The sequence below is a fragment of the Limanda limanda genome, chromosome 10, assembly GCF_963576545.1.
Source record: "Limanda limanda chromosome 10, fLimLim1.1, whole genome shotgun sequence".
Lineage (NCBI taxonomy): Eukaryota > Metazoa > Chordata > Actinopteri > Pleuronectiformes > Pleuronectidae > Limanda > Limanda limanda.
Window position 1 is genome coordinate 6,718,377 of NC_083645.1, and position 27,165 is coordinate 6,745,541.

Genomic DNA, 27,165 nt, shown 5'->3' on the forward strand with positions numbered 1-27,165 from the left:
GGACATTCCAGCAAAGTGATGCATAAAGCAATGGCTCAAACTTGTTTCTCAGAGTTAGCTGGGGTTAACTGAGAAAGCACAGTGAGATGAATTGGAAGCCGGCTAGTTGCATAACCAAGCTGATGGAGACTGCGTTCCTCTTCAACAAGGAGGAAGAAAACCGCCAGCTCATCACCCTGTAACCACCTTGTAACAACTAGTCCTTTTGTCAAGAGGCATCCAAGAGATGAACTACCAACTTTGACCACTGAGCTAAAAGCATTATGGACTTGGCTTTTTCTATTTGCATGACCACCGGTTTAGATAAAAAATAATCAAATAAACATAGATACAAGAGTTGATGACACAGTCATAATTGGAGAAGAATAAGCGTCTTATGTTGATACGGTATTTGTTTTCTGTCCGGCCATGAAGTTATGATAATAGCTGATAAAGGGAAAAAAGGAGGTGTCCCTCTAAAAACACTTTTAATATTTATTTTGTTTTGTCTCATTTAAAAGTTTTGTCCTTTGAGTAGGTTGATGGGAACTTTTACCAGACTCTGTTTTTAATATTCGTTTGTTATAATAATCTCTGTACAGCTTCCATAACTTAAGCATAGACTCATACATGACAGTGATTTGTTCCCTACATTTTGTTAACACCCACGTTAAGTGTGTGCGTGTGACCCAGAGCCTCTTTTGCTTCAATTCTTTCCATCTTTTTGTGAATGGATGGATGGATGGATGGATGCATTGATGGATGAAAGGATGGATGGAATCAAGATGACAACTGGTCACAGGGGCCGCATAAAAAGCCAGACTCAAAACACATTCTTCTTTGTGAGCTTTAAAAAATACAAGTTTATTACCATAATATTTAAGCAAACTGAATAATGTTTGGAATTTACAAAAAGGTACTGTCACTGTCTTATTAGAACCAATGAATTCTGGATATTTGATTCATTCTTTGAGTTGTTATATTCGATGGCAATATACAGTATAGTGGTTGTCTTTTGATTTCTGCTGATTTCTTTGAGTATTCATTGGATATATTGGTTGAAATAATTTAACTGAGAGCAAATAAAAAGTATATGAGTTGTTTTATACAATTTGAATGCCTTGTCATCTGACACAGTCAGCTGTTCTGCCTTCTTTCTCTGTACCCTTCTCTTCTTCTTATATTTCTTATTTTGCCAGATTTTAGGCCAGGTGTTTTCATGCCCCCCCCTCACTCCGCCTCTTTAACATTTAGTGCTCACTAAATGATCACTTCCTCTTTGGAGTAGCTTATAGCTCTGCTGGTTGCACGGATGGCTTCATTAAACTTTCTGTTCTGCTTAGGGGAAACAAACACCATAAAAGCAGTTTCACATTCTGCTGGGCTAATCGGAGCTGAACTCAGGTACAGTGAGCGGAATAGGATTTGAGCTGTGTTGAGCTGCAGTAAACAAAAAGTAATTAGGTCCACTGTGTGGGATTTATGGGGTATCTTGACAGGGATGAAATTTAATATTGATGATTATGTCTTCATTATCATAAAATCACCTCAGACTAACAACCTTTATGTTTCTATTAACTTAAACTGAGCCCTCTGTTTTTAAATCATAACTTGGCCACTGAACCTTAAAACGAGACATTTAAAATTTGAACACTAGGGATAGACACCCCACTGTTCCAGAGTTTGTGTGGGTTTCAGCTAATTTATTTGTTAGGCCATTATGTATGGGGCCAATGTCGTAGTTGCATAACTGTATCTCAATCTGTGTCAATAATTCACAGATCTATGTACCCATTTCAAGTTTAATCTCCATATTTACAGATCTATACATTCATTTGCAGATTTATCTACACATGTACAAATATCAATTCACATTTGCAGATAATTTTGCACATGTACAAACCCGATTTCGCTCACAAGGATTGAGATACAATTACAGTTTCAATCACAATCTGCACACACGCGCATTTATATTGTGTAAGTGTGTGTGTGTGTGTGTGTGTTTATCTGAGCACCACAGCCAACTTTTCCTTTGTCTGTATATTATATTCCTCTGCTGCTGTTCTCTAGCCAGATCTCATTGCTGAACTCAGACTCAGATTAGATCAATATATCAAATTATTTTTAATTCATTACTTCCAAAGTTTTTTTTTGTTATTAGTTTTCAAAAGATTTCAACCCACATGCCACATTGTGGTCAAAATTCTAACCAGAGTTTCTTGACCTGGATGGAAACATCATGAGGTCGAGGAAAGATGTGAGCCGAATTTATTCTGACTTTTTAAGGTAGTCGTTTCAAAACAGGCCCGTAGACAGCCCCATCCAAGTTTCCATCTGTACAAATTTTACACACAAACTTTTTTTTAGAAGAAAGTTGCTTTGACTCCATAGCACAGGGAGGCGGAGCCAGTGCTGGGAGGAGTCATGTGGAGGAAGCCAGACAGAGCTGAAAACCACACTCAGGAAGAACCAGTCTTGAAGTTCTCAGGTGACAAAGCCGACCACTGCAGCAGCATGCCATCCTTCAGTTCCTCATACGACAGTAAATTGACATTGTGGATGACCGTTATTCACATACCTCAACATGATCATCGTACATTTTTGAATCAAACATCTTTGAGTGTCCTTAACGAGGATGAAAGGCTAATCGTTTCACAGATCAAATGTTGCACTCATTGTTGCAGCACATCACAGTTGACAGATCTCATGACTATGTTTATGAATTATGATTAAGTCTATATTTGACAATATAAATATATCAGATACTGTCTGTTAAAGCTGCCCTACTTCAGGTGCATTAAGAAATACTACTGACTGTGAAAACTAAAGCTGACAGGGTTAATAGCTGTGCTTAAGATGTTAATCTGCTAAAGAAAAAAAAACTATATTCATGCAATTTCTCAGGATATGTCATTTTTGCTTGTTTTACATTAAATGGAAACATTTTTACCCTTTATTAGACAGAGCCTGAACACTGCAGTTCTCAACACTTGGTAAAGGTCAGAACAAATTGTGGACTCAGATAGGTGATCAAAAACACGTATTTCACATGTCAGGTCCCTTGTGACTTTTGCCAACTTGAAACTATACGTGAAGGACTATAGATGTCAGAAATAGAGACACAGTTATTATTTAACTCATAACTAATTGTCAAATGAAAATATCCACTATTTTACAATTGAAAATATGAATAGATGATTCGATTTCTCACGGGGAGAAAATGAAATATCGCGCCATCAATAAATTGTAACAGTAAACAGTTTGTTTAGTAATCATGCTAACAGAGAGATGTTAGACATGAAGCTAGTCACTGTAAGAGGAGATGACACATGAACCCCCTAATACATGGACACAGCAAACATGTAGGAAACTTTGTTCTCTCAAGGCTTCACATCATGTGGCTTAACCGTCAGTGAGTCACCAACATCACCAGATGCAACTGAAACTGTGGTTTCTCCTGTAATCTATTTACTCATTTTTTTTACAACATTTTTCCAGAGAAGTTCATGGTGACCACATTTGTCTTTGTCAGCGACGATGAGTCACTCTTCGTAACAAACTTCCCTACATTGTCACACATGCACACATGATTGCATAATAAGAACATATCTTATCACTCTTTATGGGACAGAGAGGAACGCAGCAATGAGAAAATCCCCTCAAGAAAGAACAATCTTTCAAAACCGCTGGATCCTGCTCTTAGTCTCGATTGATTGATGTGTGTCTCTTTTCAATACAGTAAGTTAGTAAAAAAATGCAAAACAGCATGTGTTTACATTGCATACATTTTTGTCTGTGTAAACATACAGTGTGACTTTGCCCCCAATTAAGCATTATCAGCAGGCTCCCTCCCTCTCTGTGACTGTACATCTTATCCTGCACCTTCTTCACATCTAAACTGGCACAACTGATCGACTGTACTTTTGCAGAGCAGTGTTCTGTGAGACTCAGGGCTGACATGTCTGTCTCACAGACGCCACCACAAACCACAGATCATGGCCCTGATTCACATCCTCATTATTCGCTGCTGTATGTCTGTGAGTCTCCATCGGCAGCTGTCAGCTTTGAAATCACTCTGGAACCATGATGCAGACTTCTGTTCACAAAAGGTAAGTTGTATATTTTATTTCAGTTTATTTCAAATGCAGTGACTTGAAAGAGCCATACAGTGATGTGGAAGTGTTTATACTAACAGATCCTGTGCAGCACTGGTTGAAGTGAATCAGTCAGAGTGGTGCAGGAGATGCTCATAAACATTCAAGCTAATGTCTTGATCTTATGTGCACACGAGTGATTTGTGTGCAGCTGTAATTTTTAATTAAGTGGTCACAAGGTGAGCAAATGTAAATAGGGCTGGTAATAATGTTGTGATATTTGCTTTTCTCTGCTGTGAAAACCAGGAAGATCAATTTTCGATGAAATATTTGTGACTACGTCTGTGTTACAATCACATTTTTAAATGAGAAAGAAAATCTCAAAATATGCCTCTAAATTGACAAATGTTGTCTCTCTCAGTTGGATCTGTTTTGTTATATTGTGGCAGGTTTATCTCCTGCATTTCCTTCAAGAACAAGTTGGTTATGTACTACTGTAAAGTAAATGTGAGGGCTCTACTACGGTATGAAGATGTGTCGATAAAAATCAAAGCCCTGTGGGAACAAATGAGTGGATTCGGAAGGTGAAACGCTGGAGAGCTTTTACTTTGAAAATGATTCGCAAAGTGTTGTAAATTCATTTGTGTCATAGAGAGATACACATGGTGGTTCACAGCAGAATAAACAGAGAAGATGATATTTCACCTGAGTTTTAATGTTTATCTGATGAACGTATGTCACAAACAAATGGTTACAAAACTTTCTCTATGCCTTCTCGAATTAAAAGCACTCCAGCGCTTCTGTTGATGGAATCCTGTTCATTGACCACAGTTCAGCATTCAATACCATCGTGCCCCTGAAGCTCGACACCTAGCTCAGAGACCTTGGGCTCAACATCGAGTTAATATTGAGTGGATTGTTATTGTAAATGCTTCCCCCACCCCCCTCTACCTTTACTCAAAAGCATGGTCTTTCAGTTTGAGAGCAGTGTTTGTTGATTTCAGTTTTTGTACTCTGTGCCCCCACTCAGGATTTCCTCTTTGTGTTGCCATTTCCTGCGGCCTAGCTTCAGCTTTTCTTCTCTGCTCAAAACGCTTCCCCACCATACAGAATGCATCATGAAGATGATGAATTGAATTATCCCATGCTCTTTGTGGGTGTGTTAGTTTCGCCTGTTTGAGAATCCCATAAAACCGGGTTTTCCTCCAAAGCTTAACACCTGTTTCACACCGGACGCTGAAGCACTGCGCAGCGCTAATAATATCACATACTTTTCCTGTTATCAGCCTACAGTAAAAACGGCTTTTGATCGTTTTTTTCAAGCATATACTTGCTTGTTGCTCCAACATTAACTGCAACATGTGTCTTTTTTGGTGTTGTCTTTATACAACATGTGCTGAAGATCATACAACTCACTGTACTTCTCCACTTCAATTAATAATTTAATGTCATCCATCTTCAAGAACTTCTCAGCTGTTTGCTCCCTTCAATGTCGGGTGTGGAGGGTAAATTACGTATTCTCCACTCAAGCCTATGTGGAGAATACCTACCCCCCCCCTCTCTCTTTTTATCTATATGACTGCTTGTGTAGCTCTAGTGCAGTGGTTCCCAAACTGTGTGCCGCGGCACACTGGTGTGCCGTGAGGCAAGTCCAAGTGTGCCGTGGGATTTTGTGACAACCATAGCCTACTGAAATATAGTATACAACTATACAAAAATAATTATTTTAATTTACTATATACTACTTTGAATGCACTCATTCCATAATACAGAGGCAAACTCTTTATCTAAAAACTATTTAAAAAATCCTCAAAGAGGATCCCACATTTCGCTGTTCGCGCAGTGGCGCAGGTGAACACAACATTAAAACATAAACAAGAGGGAAAATGGAGCGCTTTCTCGTGCGGAGCAAACCACCAACCACCAGTGCAGAGACTGCCGAGTCCGACAACCCCTTTTGGAATTTTCACGTGAACACGCTGTCCCTCATAAGGACAGGCTCGCGGATGAGAGCTGGTGCGCCAGGCTGGCTTACCTTGCAGACATATTTGGGCATCTCAACGAGTTAAACGCCAAGCTTCAGGGCAGGAATGAAAACATTTTATCATCCACAGACAAGATTCGGGGCTTTATGGGCAAACTGACCCTGTGGCGCGAGGCTTTGGAACAGGGCTCCATGAACATGTTCCCGCTGGCATCAGCTGCGCCACAGGCAGCCAGTGAGCGCGCTATATATGCCGAACACCTTCAGACCTTAAAAGAGAGGTTTGAGCGCTATTTTCCACGTGTGGCGGACATCGAGGACAATGACTGGATCCGAGACCCATTCAACCAGGAGTCCGAGTCCTCAACCGAGAAGCTCACTATGAAGGAGAGAGAGGAGAGCGCAGAGCTCCGTGCGGACCGCACGCTGAAACTGAAATTTAGTGAGCTCACACTCGATCAGTTTTGGTTGGTTTGTGCATCAGAATATCCAACCATCTCCCACCACGCTATCGACCAACTTCTTCATTTCCCCACCACCTACCTGTGTGAGTTGGCGTTCTCCACTCTTGTTCACATGAAGAACGAGACCAGGTCACGGCTCTCTGTTGAGCAGGACTTGCGAGTGGCCCTCTCCTCCGTGCCACCAAGGATTAAAAAAATCTGTGCGCCCCGACAGGCACATGTGTCCCACTGATTTGTTAGTAGGCAGAATATTTACAAAAAAAGCCTGATTCTAAATGTTACAGTTATAATTTGTGGGTCAGATTCAGGACCATGCAGCTTTCTCATGGACAGTTCTCTGCTGAATTTCTGTTTCCTTTGCCTCACCTGTCTGGTTGAAATGGGTGTGTTTGATTAAGCCCAATTTGATAAAGTTTAAATATTTTTGTGAAGTATTTTGTTAATAAATATTTCATGAGTAGAATAGTTGTCTTGGTCACATCTTATTTGGCATTAGTAAATAATTATAAACTTAACAGATAAACAGATGATATTAGTGATAACACGTGTTATAAGGCTATTTTGCACAATAGGTGTGCCTTGAAATTTTTATTTGTCCTTTGGTGTGCCTTGGGCACAAAAAGTTTGGGAACCACTGCTCTAGTGGATGGGCAGAGGGGGACATTTAATAATGTGATTGGTAAAATTGGTATAATTAAAACTCCAGGACAACAGAAGCACATTTGATCATTTATATCATACACAGAGGTGTCAAGTAACGAAGTACAAATACTTCGTTACCTTACTTAAGTAGAAATTTTGGGTATCTATACTTTACTGGAGTATTTATTTTTCAGACGACTCTTTACTTCTACTCCTTAAATTTTCACGCAAATATCTGTACTTCTACTCCTTACATTTTTAAAATTGCCTCGTTACTCTGATTTAATTTTGGCACAAAACCGCACCGGAGGGTTCCGAAAAAGGAGGAGAGCAAAGCCAGAGCTGCGCGCGGCGTGCCACCGTCCTCTCAGCATCATGCTCGACCAGAGTCGAATCAGGCTGTACCGGTAATGATCCTTCCGCAGGTTCACCTACGGAAACCCTGTTACGACTATTACTTCCTCTAGATCAGGGGTGTCCAAACTACGGCCCGCTGGCCAACTGCGGCCCGCCATCCATTTTTAATTGGCCCGCATCAAAAAATTAATAAATGATAATAAATATGACCCGCGCTTACTGGGAATTCCTCGTTCATGGGAAATAATTGCAATCCCCAATCCATATCACAAGTGGGGTTCAGCGGGTTACCCGGAGACACAGTAGATGTACTGAAGTCCTTCCCAGCTGTGTGCCAGCTATCACTTAAGTTTAATACGGCACTCCCTGCCTCAGCAGCCTGTGAAAGACTGTTTAGTGTTGCAGGACTCATCTTCAGGCCAGGAAGAGCATGCATAGGTTCAAATAACTTTGAGAACCTGCTGCTTTTGCGGCTGAACAAAGCCTATTGGTCGTGTTATTGTAAATACAGGATTGAGTCCAAAGGTCTAAAGGTCTCTTCCAATATAGGTTATTGATAACATTCCACTGAAGTTTGACTTGCATTATTACAATACTTATTGGCAACTAGTTATCATGTCTTCCGCTCCATGAAACGCATGTTAATGCATTTTATTACAATGTATTTTCATTGTAATAAAATGTGATGATTTTCAATAGGCATATATGCAGCTGAAACGGGTAGCCTAGTGCATCCCACATTTTTCAATATAACATTTTAATATAACATGATAGTAATAATGGCCTTTAGAAAACTGTTTTTTTAGGAGGAGGTGGGGTAGTGCACTATAGGCCCCTGAGAGGCGGCTTAAGAGTTTGTCCTTAATGGAAAAAAAATGTCCCTTACATTACTTTTACTTTTATACTTTAAGTAGTTTTGAAACCAGTAATTTTACACTTTTACTTAAGTAAAAAGCTTGAGTTGATACTTCAACTTCTACAAAAGTATTTTTAAACCCTAGTATCTATACTTCTACTTGAGTAATGAACGTGAATACTTTTGACACCTCTGATCATACATATCAATATCGTCTGAATTCATTTTTTCAGTGTGTTTCCTGACGCGATACGCTCGCGGCGAGCGAAAACACCCAACATCTTCATGGAGCAGAGTCCAGCAGACTGGTGAACGTGGAGCAAATTAAGGAACTCAATATAAAAACAAAACGGGAGCTGCCATGTTTTATTTCTCCCTTCACTACACCTGGCCTTCTATTGGTTCAGAGTATGACTGCTATATGTACCATGCATGCAGCTGTGCCGTCCGTATAGAAAAGCTCGTAAAGCCTTTCCAGTAATTTTGTGGCTCACATGCATCCCAACTTTCTCTGATAGTTTAAGTGCTTGCGGCTCAATTTGCTTTGGGTGTGGCTGTTATTGTTTGTGATGCATGCAGCTCTTAATGAAAACTCCGTCCCTGTCTCTGAGTAGCCACAAATAAATAAGTGCTTATGAGGAAAACCCACATTACTGCAATAAGGAAGCATTATTAGCAAAGTGCTCCCCGGTTCTTGCCCTCCATCCTGTGATGCAATAAAAATGACCATTTTCACTTTCGTCTCGGCAGTGAAAAGATGTCATGGAGGAGAACTAGGAGGTGGTTGTTTTGGCTGATGCTGTTCCTCATGATGGGAACATTATTGGTCATATTCCACTATTCAACCACGGAAGGATTATGGCCTTTGAGGAGAAGCTCGGCATCTTGCAACAGTATAACGACAGCCTATGATGTGAGTATATTTACTGGCCTGTGCATCCATTTCATAGTTAAAGGGAGCTTTGAAAAGGACCAAGGCAAAACAAATATACACATAATTAGGGATGAGCGAGTACAGCATTATCTGTATCTGTTAACCATATGAATTATCCGTATCCGTACTCGGAGTGGGCGGGGCCTAACCCGGAAGTGGGTGTGGTTTAACCAGGAAGTGGGCTGGTTCAACATAACTTTCCTTTTTAACTTTGAAATTTTTTTATGATTTTTTTATTTTTATTTTTTTTAAATTTATTTCCACACCAGGTGTGTGTGTGTGTGTGTGTGTGTGTGTGTGTGTGTGTGTGTGTGTGAGTGAGATTCGAGGGACGTTCACTCCCGAAATGAACACTCTGTGTTTTTAGTATAGAAATACGTGAATTATATTCGTTCACAAGTCATACAGACTGGTTTTGTTATTTTCACTTTACATTAACACTTAACGTTTAGTGCAGTGTAATTGTTTGCCGTGATAATTAAATGCCAGTGTGATAATAAATGACAATTTCAAACCATACAAACTGTCATGTTGTACTGTATTTAATAGAGGTTTACTTTACTGTAAAGTAAGTGTAAATGTAAAGTGAAAATAACAAAACCAGTCATTATGACTTGTGAACAAATATAATTCACGTCTTTCTATACTAAAAAACACAGAGTGTTCGTTTCTCCGGGAGACAGTGAACGTCCCTCGCATCTCACTCATCAAGACTCGTACCCGAAGACCCAGTCGGGAAATGAACGAATCATTTCTGCTTCCTTGACTGAGCCTATGGAACAGTCCCGATGCGCAGTGAACCTGAGTGACTGAGAGACAGAGAGCTGTTCTGTGAGTGAGTGAGCAGAGCCGTTTGTGACGGGGAGGACCGCTGTGACGCTGTGTGAGGATTTTCATTCAGTCCGAGCACAGATAATGACTCCGATTACTCGTATTATAATCGTACTCGGCAAAAGTGCTTTATCCGTACCGGATACTCGTTTCAGCCGAGTATCCGGCTCATCTCTACACATAATGTATTTGTGCTGTTCTTCCTATTTATCTTGTGAGAGGAACAACTACGCACTTGAGATGAGTCACCAGCAGCAGAGCTGGAATTGCACTCCTGCTTTAATGCTAGGGTTGGTAATCCTGGAAAAGCTAGCAAGAGCAAGCTACACAAAATGCAACAGATACATGGACTCCCTCCTATCAGCCCTCTCATCAAAGCTACGACACAACACATGGCCTGCATAGTTATGTGTTTAATTTATTTCAAAGTAGGCCTACACTTGCCTGTGTATTTTCTTCTCCTCTTCATAAGAGTTTGGTGTTTTCCTTTGGTGTAACAGGTAAAAATAGCAATAAAATGTGAACAATTTTCTTTATTGTCGTTCTATAATTTCATAGATGCAACAAACTATAGTTTTGTTAATTTTATTTGGGGGGAAGAAGGGTCAAAATGGCTCTTTTGATAGTAAAAGTTACCTTCCCCTGCTTCAGTGCGTTCATCTCCTCCTGTGCGCTTTCTTCCCTCTCGATTCCCCGGCGGCTCCGCTGTGGGATCACTTGTATTGAGAGACCTCACCACGGCCTGTACCCATTTTCGGTCCCTCTTGCCACGGCACTGTAACCCCCCCTCCTGTTTTATTTGCAGAGGTTTTATGATGAGCCATTATTTCTTTTGTTCTTCTTCGTATGTCCTGCCATCTTCTCTCATTATTCGTGCCTAGTGGTACACTAGATAGATAGAGTACTTTATTCATCCCCGAAGGGAAATTAAGTTGTCAAAGCAGCCGGTATATTTGAATACAATAAAATACAATACAATACAATAGAATAAAATTTTTAAAAAAAATGAGGTAGAAAGAATAAAAAAACAGAAGCACAAGATAAAATACAATAAAATAGGTAGATAAGGTACAGTGGCAACATGATGGTAATAGTACTGATGATATGATGGTAATGGTATTGTTAGAATACAATAAAATAGGTAGATAAGGTGCATTGGCAAGATGATGGTAAAAGTACTGATGATATGATGGTAATGGTATTTTTAGACAGTATATAAGAATAGTACAGTATATATAGTATATAATATAACATATTATTTCATCTGTTGTTCTTTTTATTTTACCCACAACCAGTCTTTCTTTGAGTTTCATTAATATTTCTTTGCTGTAGCTCTACAACGTGTTTGTTTGCCTCTTCCACAATCACCTACAATTCCATTTCAAATTACTCTAAACAACAAGTTACTTGCATGCAGATGCAGTTTTAAAAAATCTGAGTTTAGTTCACAGTTACTGTGTGTGACAGAGTTAAAGTTCAGAAAAAGTCTGATGCAACCTGATAACGCATGCATCCACCATTGCTAAGCAACTATATATCAGCCAGAGCACCTCAACCACCTCCTTGGGGCCGCCTCCTCCCTGTTGACGGATTGGACATGGACCAGAAAGTCCAAAAACATGATTTTTCTCAAAGTTGTATTCTGTTAATTCATCTCAGGGATGGTAAGTTTGGTGTTAGTTATTTGATGTCATAAAAACTGGTTGAGATTGACAGCTGAGACTGACTCCTGATTGGTCGATTGTAGCTCTGGCTCCAAATGAAGTCATCAGTGCAAGATGACAGGGTTTATATATTTTGGCTTAATTTCTGGATAGTGGGAGTAAATGGAGACATGTCGTCCATCTTTATATCAAGTCTATGGTACCTACAAGAGTCCTAATATTCCCTTGCATGGTGTATAAATCCAGCTTTTCTCCCTGTTATCAGGCTGCTTCATCTTCTTTTTATTACAAGATGCCTCTGTAACCTACTTTAACTTTAACCTCCTCTGCTTGCACAGTACTTTGTGGCGTACCCACACCAGTATCGCTTCATAGTGGACGAGCCACACAGATGTCGGCAGGAAAGACCATTCTTGGTTCTCATGATCCCAGTAGCCCCCCATGACAGAGGGGCCCGTGACGTCATCCGTAACACATGGGGCAAAGAAACCACAGTGCAGGGCCACGTGGTCAGCTACTACTTCCTGCTGGGACTGTCCGGAGCGGGAGACGGGACCGAGGTCCTTGAGGAGCAAGTGAGTGCGTTCGTTAATGAAATCTGAATGGTTTTTTTTAGAATCCATTTTGACCCTCAAAAACAAGACTCATAACTGAAGAGGAGAAAAATTGGGGGGAAATGAAACTGCATTTCTGTTCTTGCGGTTTGCAGACGACAAAAAATGGAAAGAGGAACCGCATCTGCTTCTGTTATCATAACCCTCACAGGGTAATCAGAGCTTGAGATGCCAGGTTACAGCTGCAGTCAAACAAAATGCACTACAGAGACATCCCCTCAGACCAACTCTGAATTAAACCATATTAGCTTTTAAAAGATTTTGGTTCCACATTTGCATTTCCAGTTATTTTTTAGAGAGACCTGAGGTGAGTAGATAATGAATGAATAATAATTTTTGGGAGAACTATTCCTTTAAGTTCCGTATCTGGATGTTTAAAAAAAAACTGGTTGCTCCCTTGGTTACAAAAAACATATTCATATCACTATTTAAAAACTAAGTCTCCTATCTCTCTTTCTTTAGCTGTTACAGGAAAGCCGGCGACATCATGACCTACTCCAGAGTGACTTCATGGACAGCTACAAAAACCTCACCATTAAAACCATGGTGATGTTTGAATGGCTCAACTCCCACTGTCCCAACACCTCCTACGCCATGAAGGTCGACGTGGACGTGTTCCTAAATGTTCAAAACCTTGTCTCCATGCTTATGACGGCCCCCAAACATCTCTTCCTGACTGGACGCGTGATGAGGGACTCTTATGTTCTTCGAGACAATAACTCTAAATGGTATATGCCTGTGTCTGCCTTCCCCGAATCAACGTACCCACCGTATGCCATGGGAATGGGCTATGTGTTCTCAATGGATTTACCCATTAAGATACTGGAAGCGTCGTTGCAGATTAGAGCAATTTACATTGAAGATGTGTACGTGGGACTGTGCTTGAGACATCTGGGGGTCACACTTACAGATCCTCCTCATAGTGGCTTGTTCAGGATATCAATGCCTTATTTTGCCGGCGGCTGTTACTGGAGCTCTGTCATTACATCATTGCTACAGGACTCTGACCAGCTTGGGGGTGTTTGGGAAATATATCAGAGGCAAGTACTAAATGGCTGTTAAATCCTTCTGCTGCACCCGCATTACACTGTTCCACGGAGCCGCTGTTACTCTGTTTACGATCTCAAGTTACTGCCTTGATGATGTTCTGATCATCGTTTTTTGATACCAAGACTGACTGAGATAGAGCTGTCTTGAGGCTAAGCTAAATGTGTTAATATTTTAGAGGTTTGTAAAGATTTGCACATGTTTTTGAAGTTATTGAAATATTAATTGTAATATTTAATGATGGAGAACAGTTTTACATTGTTAACTAAGCTGAATTGAGCCAATAATCTACCTCACCATGAAACTGTGTCCTTGTCTGCATTTTAAGCCGCTTCAAAACAAGTATAACAATTCTCTTCTATTTTAAATGTAACTGTAATGACATTAAAGGAAAAGTTTTATTTGCAGGGGTACAATTAATTGTCTTTAACCACAGAAACCTCACTTGAAAAAAGCCAAGCTAACACAAGACTCACATAATCATATCGCCACAGAGGTGTGTCAGCGCTCCAGAATCGTCTGGCCGAAACTCAAACTGTTATACAAGATAATAAACATTTGGCTTGTTTGTATTTCTTCTAACCAATCACAATCGTCTTGGGTGGAACTAAGCCCAGGAGGAGGAGGAGGAGGAGGAAAAAAAAAAATACAGTTAAAGACAACTGGGTAATTACTGGATCCAAATCTTAGTGAAAACTTGCCATTTTCAGCAGCTAATCCATTGTTTGTTGCAGCTCTGAGGTTGTTGTTTCCCCTAACTCTCTGCCCACTGGCAGACGCAGAAGGGGAAGAGAATGCTGTGTGATAGAGGCACCCAGTGACAGGCTCATACTTACAGTCTACATCTGGGCAGTCAGACTCAATGGGCTCTATCTTATACCCGGTGCAAAATGTCACAGACAGATGCAGTTGTCAATTTCACCAATTTGTGCGCCCTGTTGCCGCATTGCTATCTGGAGAAAATTGAAAACTATTGTGAAATTGACCAACAAACACCTGGTCTGGAGTCAGTGGTACAATATTCTTCAGTTATTTTCAGGGTGCATTATCGAATAACAACACGTTCACTTTTATGAGAACGATGAACTGAACGCAACTCAATTTCAAATAATGAATTTGAACGGTGAACACGTTCATATTGTAGCGTCCTCGCTTATAGACGACAGGAAACTTCTCTCTTTATGTGTAACTTTATTAAAGTCCAACAAACACGACACATTTCTTGTTCGTAACTCCGACACTCCTATCATCCACCACTGTATTCTTCACGCCGCTTCCTCACTCACCCTTGACACGCCAACTCATCAGCCAATGAGAGCCTGCCGTCCCACGAAACCCTACAGCCATTGGCCTAGAACTGACATGTGCCCCACCCCTACCTGTTCACTGACCCTCAGGACATTTCAATACTTTCTCCCGAGGAAAGACCGTCTAAAGCGAATGCTTGAACCATGGCGTTGCTCAGTGCCCGTAAAATGTCCGCGATGTAGCCTAACCTAAACCAACTAACTCTACTTCGCACTACGCTACCCATGATTCATTGCACACATGTAGACCAAACAAGCAACGTATTCCAAGTGGTTTCTTCTCTGCCCAGTGTCTCATAGTGGGAGCTCAGCTCACTGGTTATCTTGGCTCGCTGTCAGGCCGGTAACCAGCCGTCCGAACCGCCCGTAAATAAGGAGGAGGAGACGTTTCTTTACTTGGAATGCGGCCCCTTTATTTCCCAGATAAACAGCAGGAGCTACACTCACATCAACTCTAGGTGGTCCATCACTTCTCGTTATACACACACTTTGAGCGTCTTTTCCAACAATACCCAGGTGCACTACGTCACACACTTCACACTTTCCTTAAAGGGGCAGGCCATACCTGCAACACAACAGCTCTCGGTCTCATATACAAATGGCAAGAGACAGCAGAGACGCAGACTCAGCGACTACATCCCATGCACCTTATTATTATCTGAGGGATTTTTACACACTATCTGATAAAGATTCCGACAGTAAAGGCAAGGGGTAGTGATGGATACAGTTCTTTAAAAAACAAGTTCAGTCTTTCATTCTCACATTCCACCTTAAAACTATGAAATGAACTGAACTATGAAATCTTTCAGAATTTTAATGGTGAACTATGAACGTGAACTATTCATGTTTACTTGTATGAACTGAACTTTGAACTAGTTCATGAGAGGTGTGTAATGTGGTTATATGTGCCTACAGAGGCGGGGGCACAACAAGCATATACAAACCGTCTATGAGTGATAGTGTTTGCTCTGCAGGGACATGCTCTCTCATACTACCTATCTCATCCCTTATAATTACAATCTGCCAGGGTACAAGGGCATTAGTAAAGGGAATGAGAGATGGCAATCTGGTTGGTTTTTATTACATGCTATGCCCAAAACACACCCATGATAAATTAAGTACAACCTGTTAAAGCTTGTAAAAGTTAAATTCCATGATGTTCATTAAAATGCAGCCCAGTATAGCCCACTGTTAATAACATGGACAACATATCAACAACAACATCCCAAAACTGAAGCAAAAGCATCTTGATTGTCCCCTGGTGGCTGGCACAGTGAAGTTAATAAACCCCTCAGGTTAACAGATGTACTGAGGGCAAATATATATATTTATATAATTTTTAGCAAAAAAAAGTTTTTCATGCATGAGTAAGAATGAATTCCTCTGTTGGTTTATTCATGTTGCAACTAAAAAGTTCTTCAAAAATAGTAAGAAGAGAATAACCACAGATCTGATAGTGAAGTCGCGTATTACTGATTGATGGAAAGTACTATCTCTTAGATAACATGTTCTGGAATGGGATTCTGAAGTTCTGAACTCTAAAGCATTTCTCTGAAAATAAATGTTGTTACCTAAGTAAGTAGAGTTTATTCCTTTTGGATACTTGTATGATGACGGCCAGGATACACAGCTATATAGAAGACATTCCAAATTAAATTGAGATTGGTTGAAACTGCTTTAGTTTTGCTAAAACTCCAGATTCAAATTCATGTTTATTTGGGGGATTTAATAGTATAATCCTGATAGTATTGCAAGTAACAGAGGATATCTCTAACATTTAGTGTTTTTCCCTCATATATAAAAACAGTTAGAGGTATATGTACATTTTAGATCTCATCACAATAGGATGCATTGCACTGCTGTTGTATTAGACTGCATTGTTTTCAGAAAAGTGACTGAACTGGCAACTGTGTGTGTTCCCATAATCAAAGCTAAGGAGTAATTGCAATTAGGAGAGGAAATATTGTCCGGGACTTTCCCTGCAGTGACGGCAAAGTAAATATCTTGGAGCATGATGTGTGACCGTGAGGGGCTTGGTGTTACCTATGATAGTCCCCCACCTGTACTCCGTACTCTGGGAACAGCGAAGAAGATGCTGCTGAATCCAATTAGTTTCATGAGTTAGTTGGAGTCACAGTCCTTGTTGTTTAAAACTGTGATATTTAATTGTTAATCATTTAATAAAAGAGTGTATTTTACATGAAAGTTTCACTTATTGTCATTTAAATAATAGCAGTATGAACTGCATTGACTGACTCAGCTCTAAAGCGTCTTCTAACTCATTGTTTTATGGCCAAAACATTTATTCAGTCTCTGTTTCCCAGACACAGTACAATGGTGAAAAGCTAAACAGTACAAACTGGGTTCATGCTAAAGCTAAAGAGGAGACCAGAAGATCAGCAGTAAATGTAATGAGTGAATTGTCAACTTTACAGGGTCGTCAGAAACACAACTTCGAATGAATGCTCATATTTCCTGTATCATCTGTGTAAATGCTGAAAGTAACTGGTTTCCAATCTGTGTGTATCGTATCCAGAGTATTAATATGTGCCTGCAAGGTCCACATAGAGATCCAATCAGGAGAAGATAGAAAAAGAGGAAAAGAAAGGGATGATAGCCACCCATCAATCTGAGTTTTTCCGTTTTCTTGCTCTTTGATTATGTCTCTTCAGTCCATACATCTAGAGCGACAGAAGAAAGGACTGCTTTATCGTGTATTTCTAATAGCTCTGTAGCTGCTGCTACTTCGCTGGTTTAAAACTGTCATGGTCGATAATTTGTTCATAAGAAATATGTTCGGACTCTTTTGCTCTGTTAACCTGCTGGGAACCAAAACCTGCTAAACCCTCGCCTTCATATTCTACATATATTCACATTTAGAAACAGTTTTCTAAACATACCTTCTGAAATAAATAAATAAATACCTTCTGATTCTGATTCTGATTCTGATTTATACTGATTAGGGTTACACAAGCCGTTGACTGCCCCCTGAACACATAAAGAGATGTTCTTTAGCTTATTCCAACTGAAAAACATTAGAAATTCAGTTAAATTTTGTTTTTTTAACAAGTAGCTCAATACTTTAACTAAGAGCAAGACAAGACAACCTTGTGTGAAGCTGTGGAAAGTGATTAATTTAGTATTTGTGAGTAAGATTCCAGCTGAAGATTTCCGCTCTCGTGCTTCTCTGCTTATTATCTTCCTTATTATGTTATCTTCCTCCTAAAGTACGTTTTTCCTGCTAAAGGTTATGTATTCTACCCTATGTATATAAAATAGTTTTGCAAGGGAGCCTCTTTAGGTGAAATGAATGCATTTTAATAATGTTGGAATTATTGTTGATTTAAATTTAAATTTATTGGGAGACTTTGTTGTCTTTTAATTATAGTGCCTACATTTCTTCTTCTTTTTCAAACCATGACTTATGTACATAATAGCCACTTCCTGATTTGACTGCCTACACAGAGACTTTAAAGTTGCCACACGTGGTTGATTTCTCTCTCTATCTCATATACAGATTAATGTAATGTAGCATGCAAACATAAGCAGCAGCGCCCCCTTGTGGTAAGCAGGCAAATAAGAGAATGGGAAAGATAGAGGGACTCTGGTGTGGTCGGAAATCAGAACTCATGAGCGGCATAAACTCATTAAAATGGATGTGGGTGTGGATTACATTTTGTTCACTTTTCATACGGAGATGATCAAATTATTTGTCACAACCCCTTTATAACTCTACACTTACAGTCCAACAAAAATCCCTTCAATAGCTTTTCTCTGCCTAAATCTCAGTGCATTTTTTTTATCTATTTAAGTTTGTGAAGCCGTCTGAGGCTCTTCCATGAGAAAAAGGCAGATAAGGAGACACTGAGGGAGACAGATAAAGAGAGGTGCTCAGCCAGCCTGGTAGAATCACTTCACTATGCCTCTGCAGAAACTTTTTCTCGCAGTAAAACTCATATGTGCTTATTCGTATATTTTTATATTCAGGGGGACCAAAAGTCTTCAGATGGAAAATAAGAAATGTCATCTATTGTGAGGACATGCTCTTCCAGCAGCCAGCTACTTTGACGGGTCTAAGTTTAAACGGTCGCCGATCCAGACTGCATCAGCGATGATTGCAGCAAGATTTACTTGGTCTCTTTTCTTATTCTACCACTGTGGCCTCTTTAATGTCTCATAGAAACTCTTTCTTTCTTTTCACAGATCTAAGCTCCAGTCAGCCGCAGTCATTGAAGCCATGATTGTACTAGAAATATGTTTTTGTAGTGATACTATTATCTTTTGAGGGTCTTGGGGGGCGCTGACATCAGGTGGCAGGCGAGGTGCACCCTGGACATGTCCCCTTGCTTGCTTACTTAATATAGTTTTTTAAATATATGTTATTTTTGTGATCATGGTGATTGGAAGTGTTGGCTAAAATGAATATAAATCAGGACGTCAGACAATTTAACTCCGACTTGCCCGACCTGGGTCTGATGCATCATTCATCACAAGTTCAGGAGGAGTCAAACGACAAGTGTTCCAACTACCTGGTGTCAGTGAGTCTGTAGATCTGCAGCTTAAACTCCACTTTCTTTCAACATGTCTTGTTGTGCTTTAGATTACTAATTTCTCAGATGTTACAGCTGCAAGGAACGTGTGGAATTGAGAGAGATCTTGTTCAGGATGACAATATCCTGAGTTCTTTGATGACTACAAAAATGTGAATTATAGGCTATGGCCTTAAAAAGTGCCAAAATCTTTAGGTTTTAAGGCCACAGATTATATAGTTACTGTATGATAAGGATATATGTGTCAGCTTCACAGTAGACTCATGGTACCAAGTTACTATTTGAAGGTTTTAACAAACCTTGCTGACTAGCCATTCTGAACAATGATAGGAATTATCCCTCTGTCCATCTTGTAATATCACTTTTTTCTTTCTTGTATATGAGCTTTTCTATAAGTAGTAATGATGTTTTTAAGCTTTATGCTTTTACATGCCTGGTAAAACAATAGCTCCTCCTTACCTTCTCTTTATTCCGAGGGAAGTGATGCAGTTCCTATCACTAATGTATATGTGTATGTGCATGCTTGTAGGTCAGTGCTGTCAGGAAATGGTTCACATAAGTGGAATGCAAACTTCCTCTTGACGCTGATTACTTTTTATGTCACAAACACACACGGAAAGTAAAAAACGATAAAAAAAGACAGACAAACGACATTAGTCACCCTGGAATTTTCTTTTTCAGTTGTTTCACAGAATGTTGATTTGTTTAGGTTGGATATGAGTCTCTTTGCTTGCTTGTGTGTGTGTGTGTGTGTGCGTGTGTGTGTGTGTGTGTACAGGCAGCTGACCTTAGTGTGAACAGGGCCACTGTTTGCGACCACAGAGAGACCATTCTTCACTGCAGCATGCACATGCACACACACACACACACACACACACACACACACACACACACACGCATACACACACATTGCCTTACCCCCTCATCTTACTCTTAAATTTGTCACATTCACTTATACACACAAACAAACATTCAGAGGCAGCAACAGAGTCACTTGCCATCTTTCTCTTATTCTCCTTCATTCACACTAATCTTTCTGTTACTGCCCAACACACACACACACACACACACACACACACACACACACACACACACACACACACACACACACACACACACACACACACACATACACACACACACACATAGTGACTGTGTCCCACCACATAATGACCCTTATTTCATCATGCTGACTGTGACTCACTGGCTCACTCAGGGGACTGGAATGTCAAGCTCCATCTTCCCAATACATTTTACACTTGAACTAATTATTACATGGGTAAAGCAAATAAACACGGTGGAATTAATAACTGAGGTTGCAACATACATATATATATATATTGACTTTGAAAACAGAATGAATCTGAATCTGAGACATTTCTTCATACACAAAAAGCGGTTACTGGACGGTTTAACCTCTTTAGTGGGCTACATTATGACACATGGTATAAGTAAGGTAGAGTTTTATTCAAACAATGAGCACATATCGATATTGTAATAGAACAATGATTTGTTCAGGGGTACATGTACTGTCACAAATAGATGTACCAACTGTCTCAATTTAGATGTTTTTAATTATATCTGGTTTTAAGCCGCATCCAACAGAAGACAACGCTAACAACAAACTGGTGAACATAGTGGAGACACAAATGGAGCTAAAAGAAAAGTGAAACGTTTATGAATCATATTAAAGGTTCAGTGTGTAGAATTCAGTATTCTAGTGGTGACGAAAAGCAGTATTATTGTCACAGTGAACCTCTACGGACAGGCCTAATCCCCTGCTGTAACCAACTGTTTCCATGATGTTACCTCGGCGTTCGCCAGTGAAGACAAGGTGGGTCTATCGGCGTTTGCGGACCTTAAGGGGGATTTGGAGAACAAAGGAGAGAGCCGCGGGGGGGCTCGCGCCGCCGCGCGGACCGATCGCGACGTGTGATCTAATTAGCATATGAACCGGAGTCCAGCCGCTGGCTAGAACCTCTCTCTACTCACCATTGGAGGAAACCACAGACCCTTGAAACTAATGTCACTCGTGATTGGCTGGTAGAAGTGTTGCTATTGGTCACCTTATGGGTCATTGCAGTGCACACGTGGGGTCACAGCATTCCGCACGTGGGGTAAGCCCCTCCCACACAATATTTATAATAAAAATGTATATATTAATATTTATTATTATTTATAAGTAAGCCTTTACCAAAAGCACTGCAGTTAATTAAAACTAAACATTCATGTGATGCTTGATGCTATAGGTGAACATATTGTACAGGGAACAAATGTGAACAAGGTATATGTGGAGTGAAAGCTTTATTTACATACAGCAAAAATATTGTACAAAATCTCAGGTGAGGCTTGAAATGTTTCTCTGCAGCCTCTGGGTCATGACTTCTTTGTGGGACTCTTCTCCAGTGTGTAGACGTCTGTGGTGTGTAGCTGTGAGATCCAGTGTAGCTTCCAGTCTTATATGAAGTGTGGGACACAGGTCGGTGCACTCCTGGCTGTGGAAGGATGGATCCATGTCATCTGTCCCGCTTCAATCAGCTGTAAACACATTCAGTAAAATTAGCACAGTTCAATGACAACATACACCTTTACATGTAACTGGAAAATTATTTAATGAATATAACCTTACCCTCATTCTTCTCCGACAACTCCTCAATGCTGATGTAAGGTCTGGTCGGATCATACTGGCTCATAGTGTGTCTTTGTACGTCATGGACAGGCAGCTGGAAAACAACACATGTAACATGACTTTATTATTAATAAACGGAAATAGCCGCGCTGCATCACCGTTGGAAGCTCCACAGCAAAAAAACACCAAAACAATTCATAAACAGTTACTTACATTCAATGGCTTAATTTTCTGCACTTTAAATCCGGACTTTCAGCGTCTCAGCCTAACGCCTCTTTGTTTGTTTGTGTGTGTGGGGGGGGGCTGAGGCTGTGAAAACATACAGAAAAAAGTCACGTTGATGAAAAAACTTAACGAGAACAAACTGTTACATCTAAGTAATTCATACATATTTACACATGCACTAGATCTGCTCCAGCACTCGATGCTGTATTCGTATTTTAGCAACTTTCTCGCTATCCCAAAGAGTGGCGGACATGCTTTCAGATGTACCAGTTAGCTTAGTGGTTAGCATGGCGTCTCTAGCTCACCGTAACTCAGGGACTGTGCTTCCGTCTTCTCCGCCTCGACTCGTCCACACCGGGCCCGCGGCTCTGCCTCCACACGCACTCATCTTCTCCTCCAGGGAACAGCGTCGTGTCGACTTCAGCAAGTTATTTACCCCGAAGACAGAGTCACTCGTACGGGACAAGCTAAACACGACCCGCTTCCTGTCTGCGGGACACTCGACGCTGCTGCACGGCGTTTACTAGGCTCTGATTGGACGAGTCCATCAGCTGATGACGCGAGCGGGTGACGTGAGCAGCGGTTACTTCATGGGATAAGTATTTGACTGAGGCCAGGTTTATTTTTTGTGGTTTTTAGTAAATGTACACACATGATTCACTCATGCTGTTCTGTGTTCGTAACCTTATAGTTGAATGACTTATTGTAAGTCGCTTTGGATAAAAGTGTTGACTGTTTTAATGGAATACTGAGAAAGTTTAATAACAACAATTAGACAATTGAAGTTCAAATTATGAAGGAATTTAAGCTCTATATTGTGTCTCCTTTATATTTAAAATAATAATCAAACTGAGTGGAGATGTATGTTGTATCCAAACAGCCGGCTGCTGTGTTTTGTCACTGTGCAGTCCATGGGGGATTAAATATTACACTGAAAAAATAAATCATTAAATCAATGAATGTTTCATAGCAATTTTGAAAGTAGTGGTGAAAAGGTACCATTTATAATTCATGGAACAGCTTAGTTTGCCATTGACATGTGAATTTGATGCCAGTATTTTGGGAGGACAGATATTTTTATGGAAAGCCAGTAGAAGTTTGGAGCTTACAGGACACAGATGATCATACCCAGCATCATTTATTTGCTGGTAGAGGTGTGGTTTACACTTCCTCTGTGCATTTAACCAGCACAATTGAAAAAGTGACTGTAATCATGCCACTCTATACAGTTGTTGAGATTTAGGATTGTTTTGGATGACAATAAAAATTTGAAATAAAGTGCATTGTTTCATTTCTTTTGACTGCATTGACCTTTGTTCGTGGTATACAATATAATTCATTATAGCACACTTACTTACTTAAGAACAATTTAAAATTTCAGGTTTAATATTTATTTTAAGCCTGGTTTACTCAGCCAGATAGTTTGTTGGTGCCTCTTACACATTGGTGTTATCTGCTCTCAGGGAAACTGATTTGCATTTGTGAAGCTCAGAGCATTGTCATTTGCATATGAAAGCGTCCTCTAGGAGTTGGAGCAGGGGGGGTCAAATCTCAACAGCTCACAGGCTTGACAACTGCAGGAACCCTGAGCGTTTCCTTTGCTGCCTGCAGATACGTGTGAAAGTCGTTAACCGAAGGATGTGCCAACACTTCTCTGCGACACAGATTGACACAAACGCTTCTTTTCATGCAGTGTGATGTTGGATGTTGCAGCTGAATACCTGTCACCTCACCCTCCTCTTCCAAACATGAAGGAGAACCTGTAGTAGCCTTCGTTTGTATTAAAAACTCAAAAGGTGTTTAGTTTGTCCAGTCTGGGCTACTGTAAAAAAAAACATGGCGGCCTCTGTAGAGAGGATCCATTACCGAGGTAAATATAAAGTATTTGAATATAGAGGGCCTATTCTAGGTTAAAGAAAACAATTCAAACTACTTAGATGATTAATCACTCATGAGGACATCACTAAGATTATTTTATATTCAATAGATCCCTTTCTCCTATATCTTACACACTGAACCTTTGAGTCAAGTCAATGTTGAGTTAATGACTTGTTTCCACTGCCCCCAGGTGGACAAAAATTCAGCTCCAATATCAGCGAGCAACCCTCAAAAATTAAGTTGTTTAAATAATGGATGATTGGATGAATGGAATTAACATGTCAATATAGCAATCATACAAAATTCTGAGACTTGAAAGTAGCACCAGCATCTTTATTTTGCCATGGACAGGCCCTATCTCCTCAGAAGTGAATCCAACCATCACAAGGACAACACAGAAAAATGGGAGAAAACAGATGTTAATTAATTTAGGGCAGAGTTAAAACCTTTTAAAACTCCTTCTTAAAACATCACATTTTTAAGGAATTTTTTTAATCTTCTCTGATCCAAAAATGTGCATATGCATAGTGTAGCATGTGTGAATGATAAACTGTAACTTAAACTGCTGCCTTCACTGGGTCATACTTGATGTTTGTTGGCAGTTGATTTTATGTAGGTAAAATAACAGACAACCTAAATGCTTAAGATGTTAACTGTTGTAAAATGGTTTGCAACATTAAGGGGCAGGAATGTTCAGTTTTGTCACACTTTGAATTCCCCAGTTTGTGTAAGTGTGCAACCAGGGGCGGATCCAGGGGTGGGGCCAATCCCTATCCTGTCAGTTGTTTAAAAAAAAAGAAAAGAAAATTTACACCTCCTAACACTACTAGCAATAATGTGTCTTTGCTCAAAGCTAACTCTGAACAAAGTATGACTTAAACGTGCACTTTACTGAGTTGTACATGGTTGTTGGACTCGTACTTGGCCCCTCATGTGAACTGTGGCCCCTAAATGGCCCTTGATTCAGAAAGATCCTTGGTCCGCCACTGTCAAGTTTACTAAACAATAATCTTTCTGTTGATTCTCATTTAAAAAACAATATTTTGTAAAGTAAACAAATACTGTTTTTAACACGAGGACTTTCTCTTTTTGTTCACTTCTTCCTTTCATCACAAAAAACACACGCGCACGGACACGCGGATACACGTGGAAAGGTTGTTGTGCAGCCTCCAACACTTGATCACTTCCAGTCCGCTGCGCTGCTGAGGACGCGCTGGTGAAACCGGCTGTTGGCAAAGCACGGCCTCCTCGTCCCCTCGTTTTTTTCCGGGAGTTTACTTGATGTCAATTTTCTGAAAAGTCACTTCTCAGGAGCAAAAACTCCGAGAAGTCGAGTGAAGCTGAGAAGATGCAGCCGAAAACATGGTGCTGGGCATTTCAAAATAAAAGCTGAGTAGTCAAATTCTGACTTGGGGCCTGAGACAATGAAACAACAATGTGAACAAGAAAATGTTCACATCCTGAGAATAACTCTCACCAAGGCCTATGTACATGGGGACTTCAATATTGTTCGTAATATGTTAATAATTTATAACTGACGGTTGCCGATTCATCTCCTCTCCATAACAATATAAAACAAAAGTCACAAATGTCATTTTTATTGGCACACTGCAGGTATCTAGGATTGTTCCAAATCAAGGGCATTTAAGGGACCAACATTATACTGTATGTCCAACATCAATGCACAATTCCTAATTCAGTGAGGGGCACATTTAAGTTGTTTTGAGCAAAAGCACCCATTATTGAATATATTGTGGAAATTGTTTCCCAAGCTTAAAAAATGAAAATTCTGAACAAATGGTCACATTTATTGATTGTATTAATTGTAGGTGACACTACTGACAGTACAGGGGCACCTCTCGGGCCAATCGGATTCCAGCTGAGGATCCCCCCTGGCCTTTGGACCCACGCTTTATTGTGAAAGGTGTTTCCGGGAAGTGGTGTGTGTTACCCCCGCCTGGCTTGACGCTGCCAGCGGAGCCTCCGAATGGACCCGACGGGAGGAAACGCCGTTAGTCAGTAAGTTGAAGAAGAAAGTGTGATCGTCCATGTCTGCAGCACAAACATCCACACGCTGACACGGTCACTGGCAGCCATGTCGAGGGAGAACACCACCCGGAGCCTGGACACTATAGACCTGGCAGCTCTACGAGTAAGCACACACACTGTTCTTTCTTTAAGAAACCTCTGGGTAAACAGTGGAGGATGTGGAGGGCTGCAAACCTAACGGTCCCCAGCCACTTCTTCTTCTTCTTCTTCTTCTTCTTCTTCTTCTTCTTCTTCTTCTTCTTCTTCTTCTTCTTCTTCTTCTTCTTCTTCTTCTTCTTCTTCTTCTTCTTCTTCTTCTTCTTCTTCTTCTTCTTTAACTCTCCACTCACTTCTCGTCGTGTTGGAGAAACTTTTTTCTTTGCACCGTGTGTTAACTGTTAGTTAGTGAGGAAGGTGTGTATTTCATCCTGTGACGTGTTGCTTTCAGCCTGCACCGTGTCCTGTTTGTTGTAAAGTTTACAAGCTGCACTGTTTGTTTACGCTCGGGGTTTTCCTTCTGGCTCGCTGGTTCGAGGAGTTGACATGCAGCCGTGCAACAAGTGGTCGATATCAGGAAAAGTTGAAAAACTTTGCCTGTGTGTGTTTAATGTGAGGGAAACCAGCAATAAATCACTTCACAAGACTGGTTTTAACTCAAATACACATAATTATTACACTTTGCTCGTTTAAAGAAGTGATGTAATTGTATTAGTCTTTAAAAGTCCCATCATGTGGGTCTATACGACCATATGTCAATAGTCCTGTTAAATCTCTCATTGTGCAAATATCTCTATGCTTCAAAATTGCACCTTAAGGACATTTTCAATGATTCTATATACATCTTATTTAAGATTCTCGTAGCTCACAATGTTATCAACATTTGTAGTTGCACTTCCTCAGTCCACATCCTACTGGAACACTGCATTGTTCTTCATCTGCCCTCAGAACTGAGCATATAAACTCAAACTTGGTATATTTTTTGCTTGGCATGAACTTGCTGCCCCTTTCTATACTGGTGAACCCTCAGCTTTGTTTTCTCTGGATGATCCAGCTGAGGGCCTGGTCACACATTCGCAAATCGT

The 27,165-nt window shown here is 40.3% G+C and overlaps 2 protein-coding genes and 1 long non-coding RNA gene across 7 annotated transcripts in view; 2 read left to right on the forward strand and 1 right to left on the reverse strand.

Annotated features, from left to right (window-relative positions):
- Positions 1-86: 86 nt before the first annotated feature.
- LOC133012246 (uncharacterized) lies at positions 87-13,529 on the forward strand. The gene is made up of 7 exons (XM_061080223.1): positions 87-178; positions 3,953-4,088; positions 6,067-6,650; positions 8,610-8,684; positions 9,127-9,287; positions 12,127-12,380; positions 12,882-13,529. The coding sequence occupies exons 1-7, from the start codon at positions 87-89 to the stop codon at positions 13,479-13,481; spliced, it is 1,902 nt and encodes a 633-aa protein (XP_060936206.1). The 3' UTR covers positions 13,482-13,529.
- Positions 13,530-21,610: 8,081 nt separating this feature from the next.
- On the reverse strand, positions 21,611-22,804 carry LOC133011843 (uncharacterized). Its single transcript, XR_009680775.1, has 4 exons — positions 22,483-22,804; positions 22,166-22,261; positions 21,953-22,046; positions 21,611-21,861 (listed from the first exon to the last, which is right to left on the reverse strand). It is a non-coding gene; the product is annotated as an uncharacterized LOC133011843 (long non-coding RNA).
- A 3,235-nt stretch (positions 22,805-26,039) lies between these two features.
- Positions 26,040-27,165, forward strand: part of si:zfos-2326c3.2 (misshapen-like kinase 1) — a 69,038-nt gene continuing 67,912 nt past the window's right edge. For all 5 annotated transcript variants that reach the window (XM_061078952.1, XM_061078951.1, XM_061078955.1 and 2 more), the window contains exon 1: positions 26,040-26,207. In XM_061078952.1, coding sequence (XP_060934935.1) covers positions 26,151-26,207 — 57 coding nt within the window. In that variant the 5' untranslated portion in view covers positions 26,040-26,150. The remainder of the gene's footprint in view (positions 26,208-27,165) is intronic.

What these genes read in the sequence shown, in the direction of transcription:
- LOC133012246 (XM_061080223.1), top strand. Translation starts at nt 87, where the DNA reads ATGAATTGGAAGCCGGCTAGTTGCATAACCAAGCTGATGGAGACTGCG. An exon ending in AACCGCCAGCTCATCACCCT is followed by an intron (nt 179 to 3,952) that starts GTAACCACCTTG and finishes TCTGTCTCACAG; the next exon opens with ACGCCACCACAAACCACAGA. An exon ending in CAGACTTCTGTTCACAAAAG is followed by an intron (nt 4,089 to 6,066) that starts GTAAGTTGTATA and finishes GTCCCTCATAAG; the next exon opens with GACAGGCTCGCGGATGAGAG.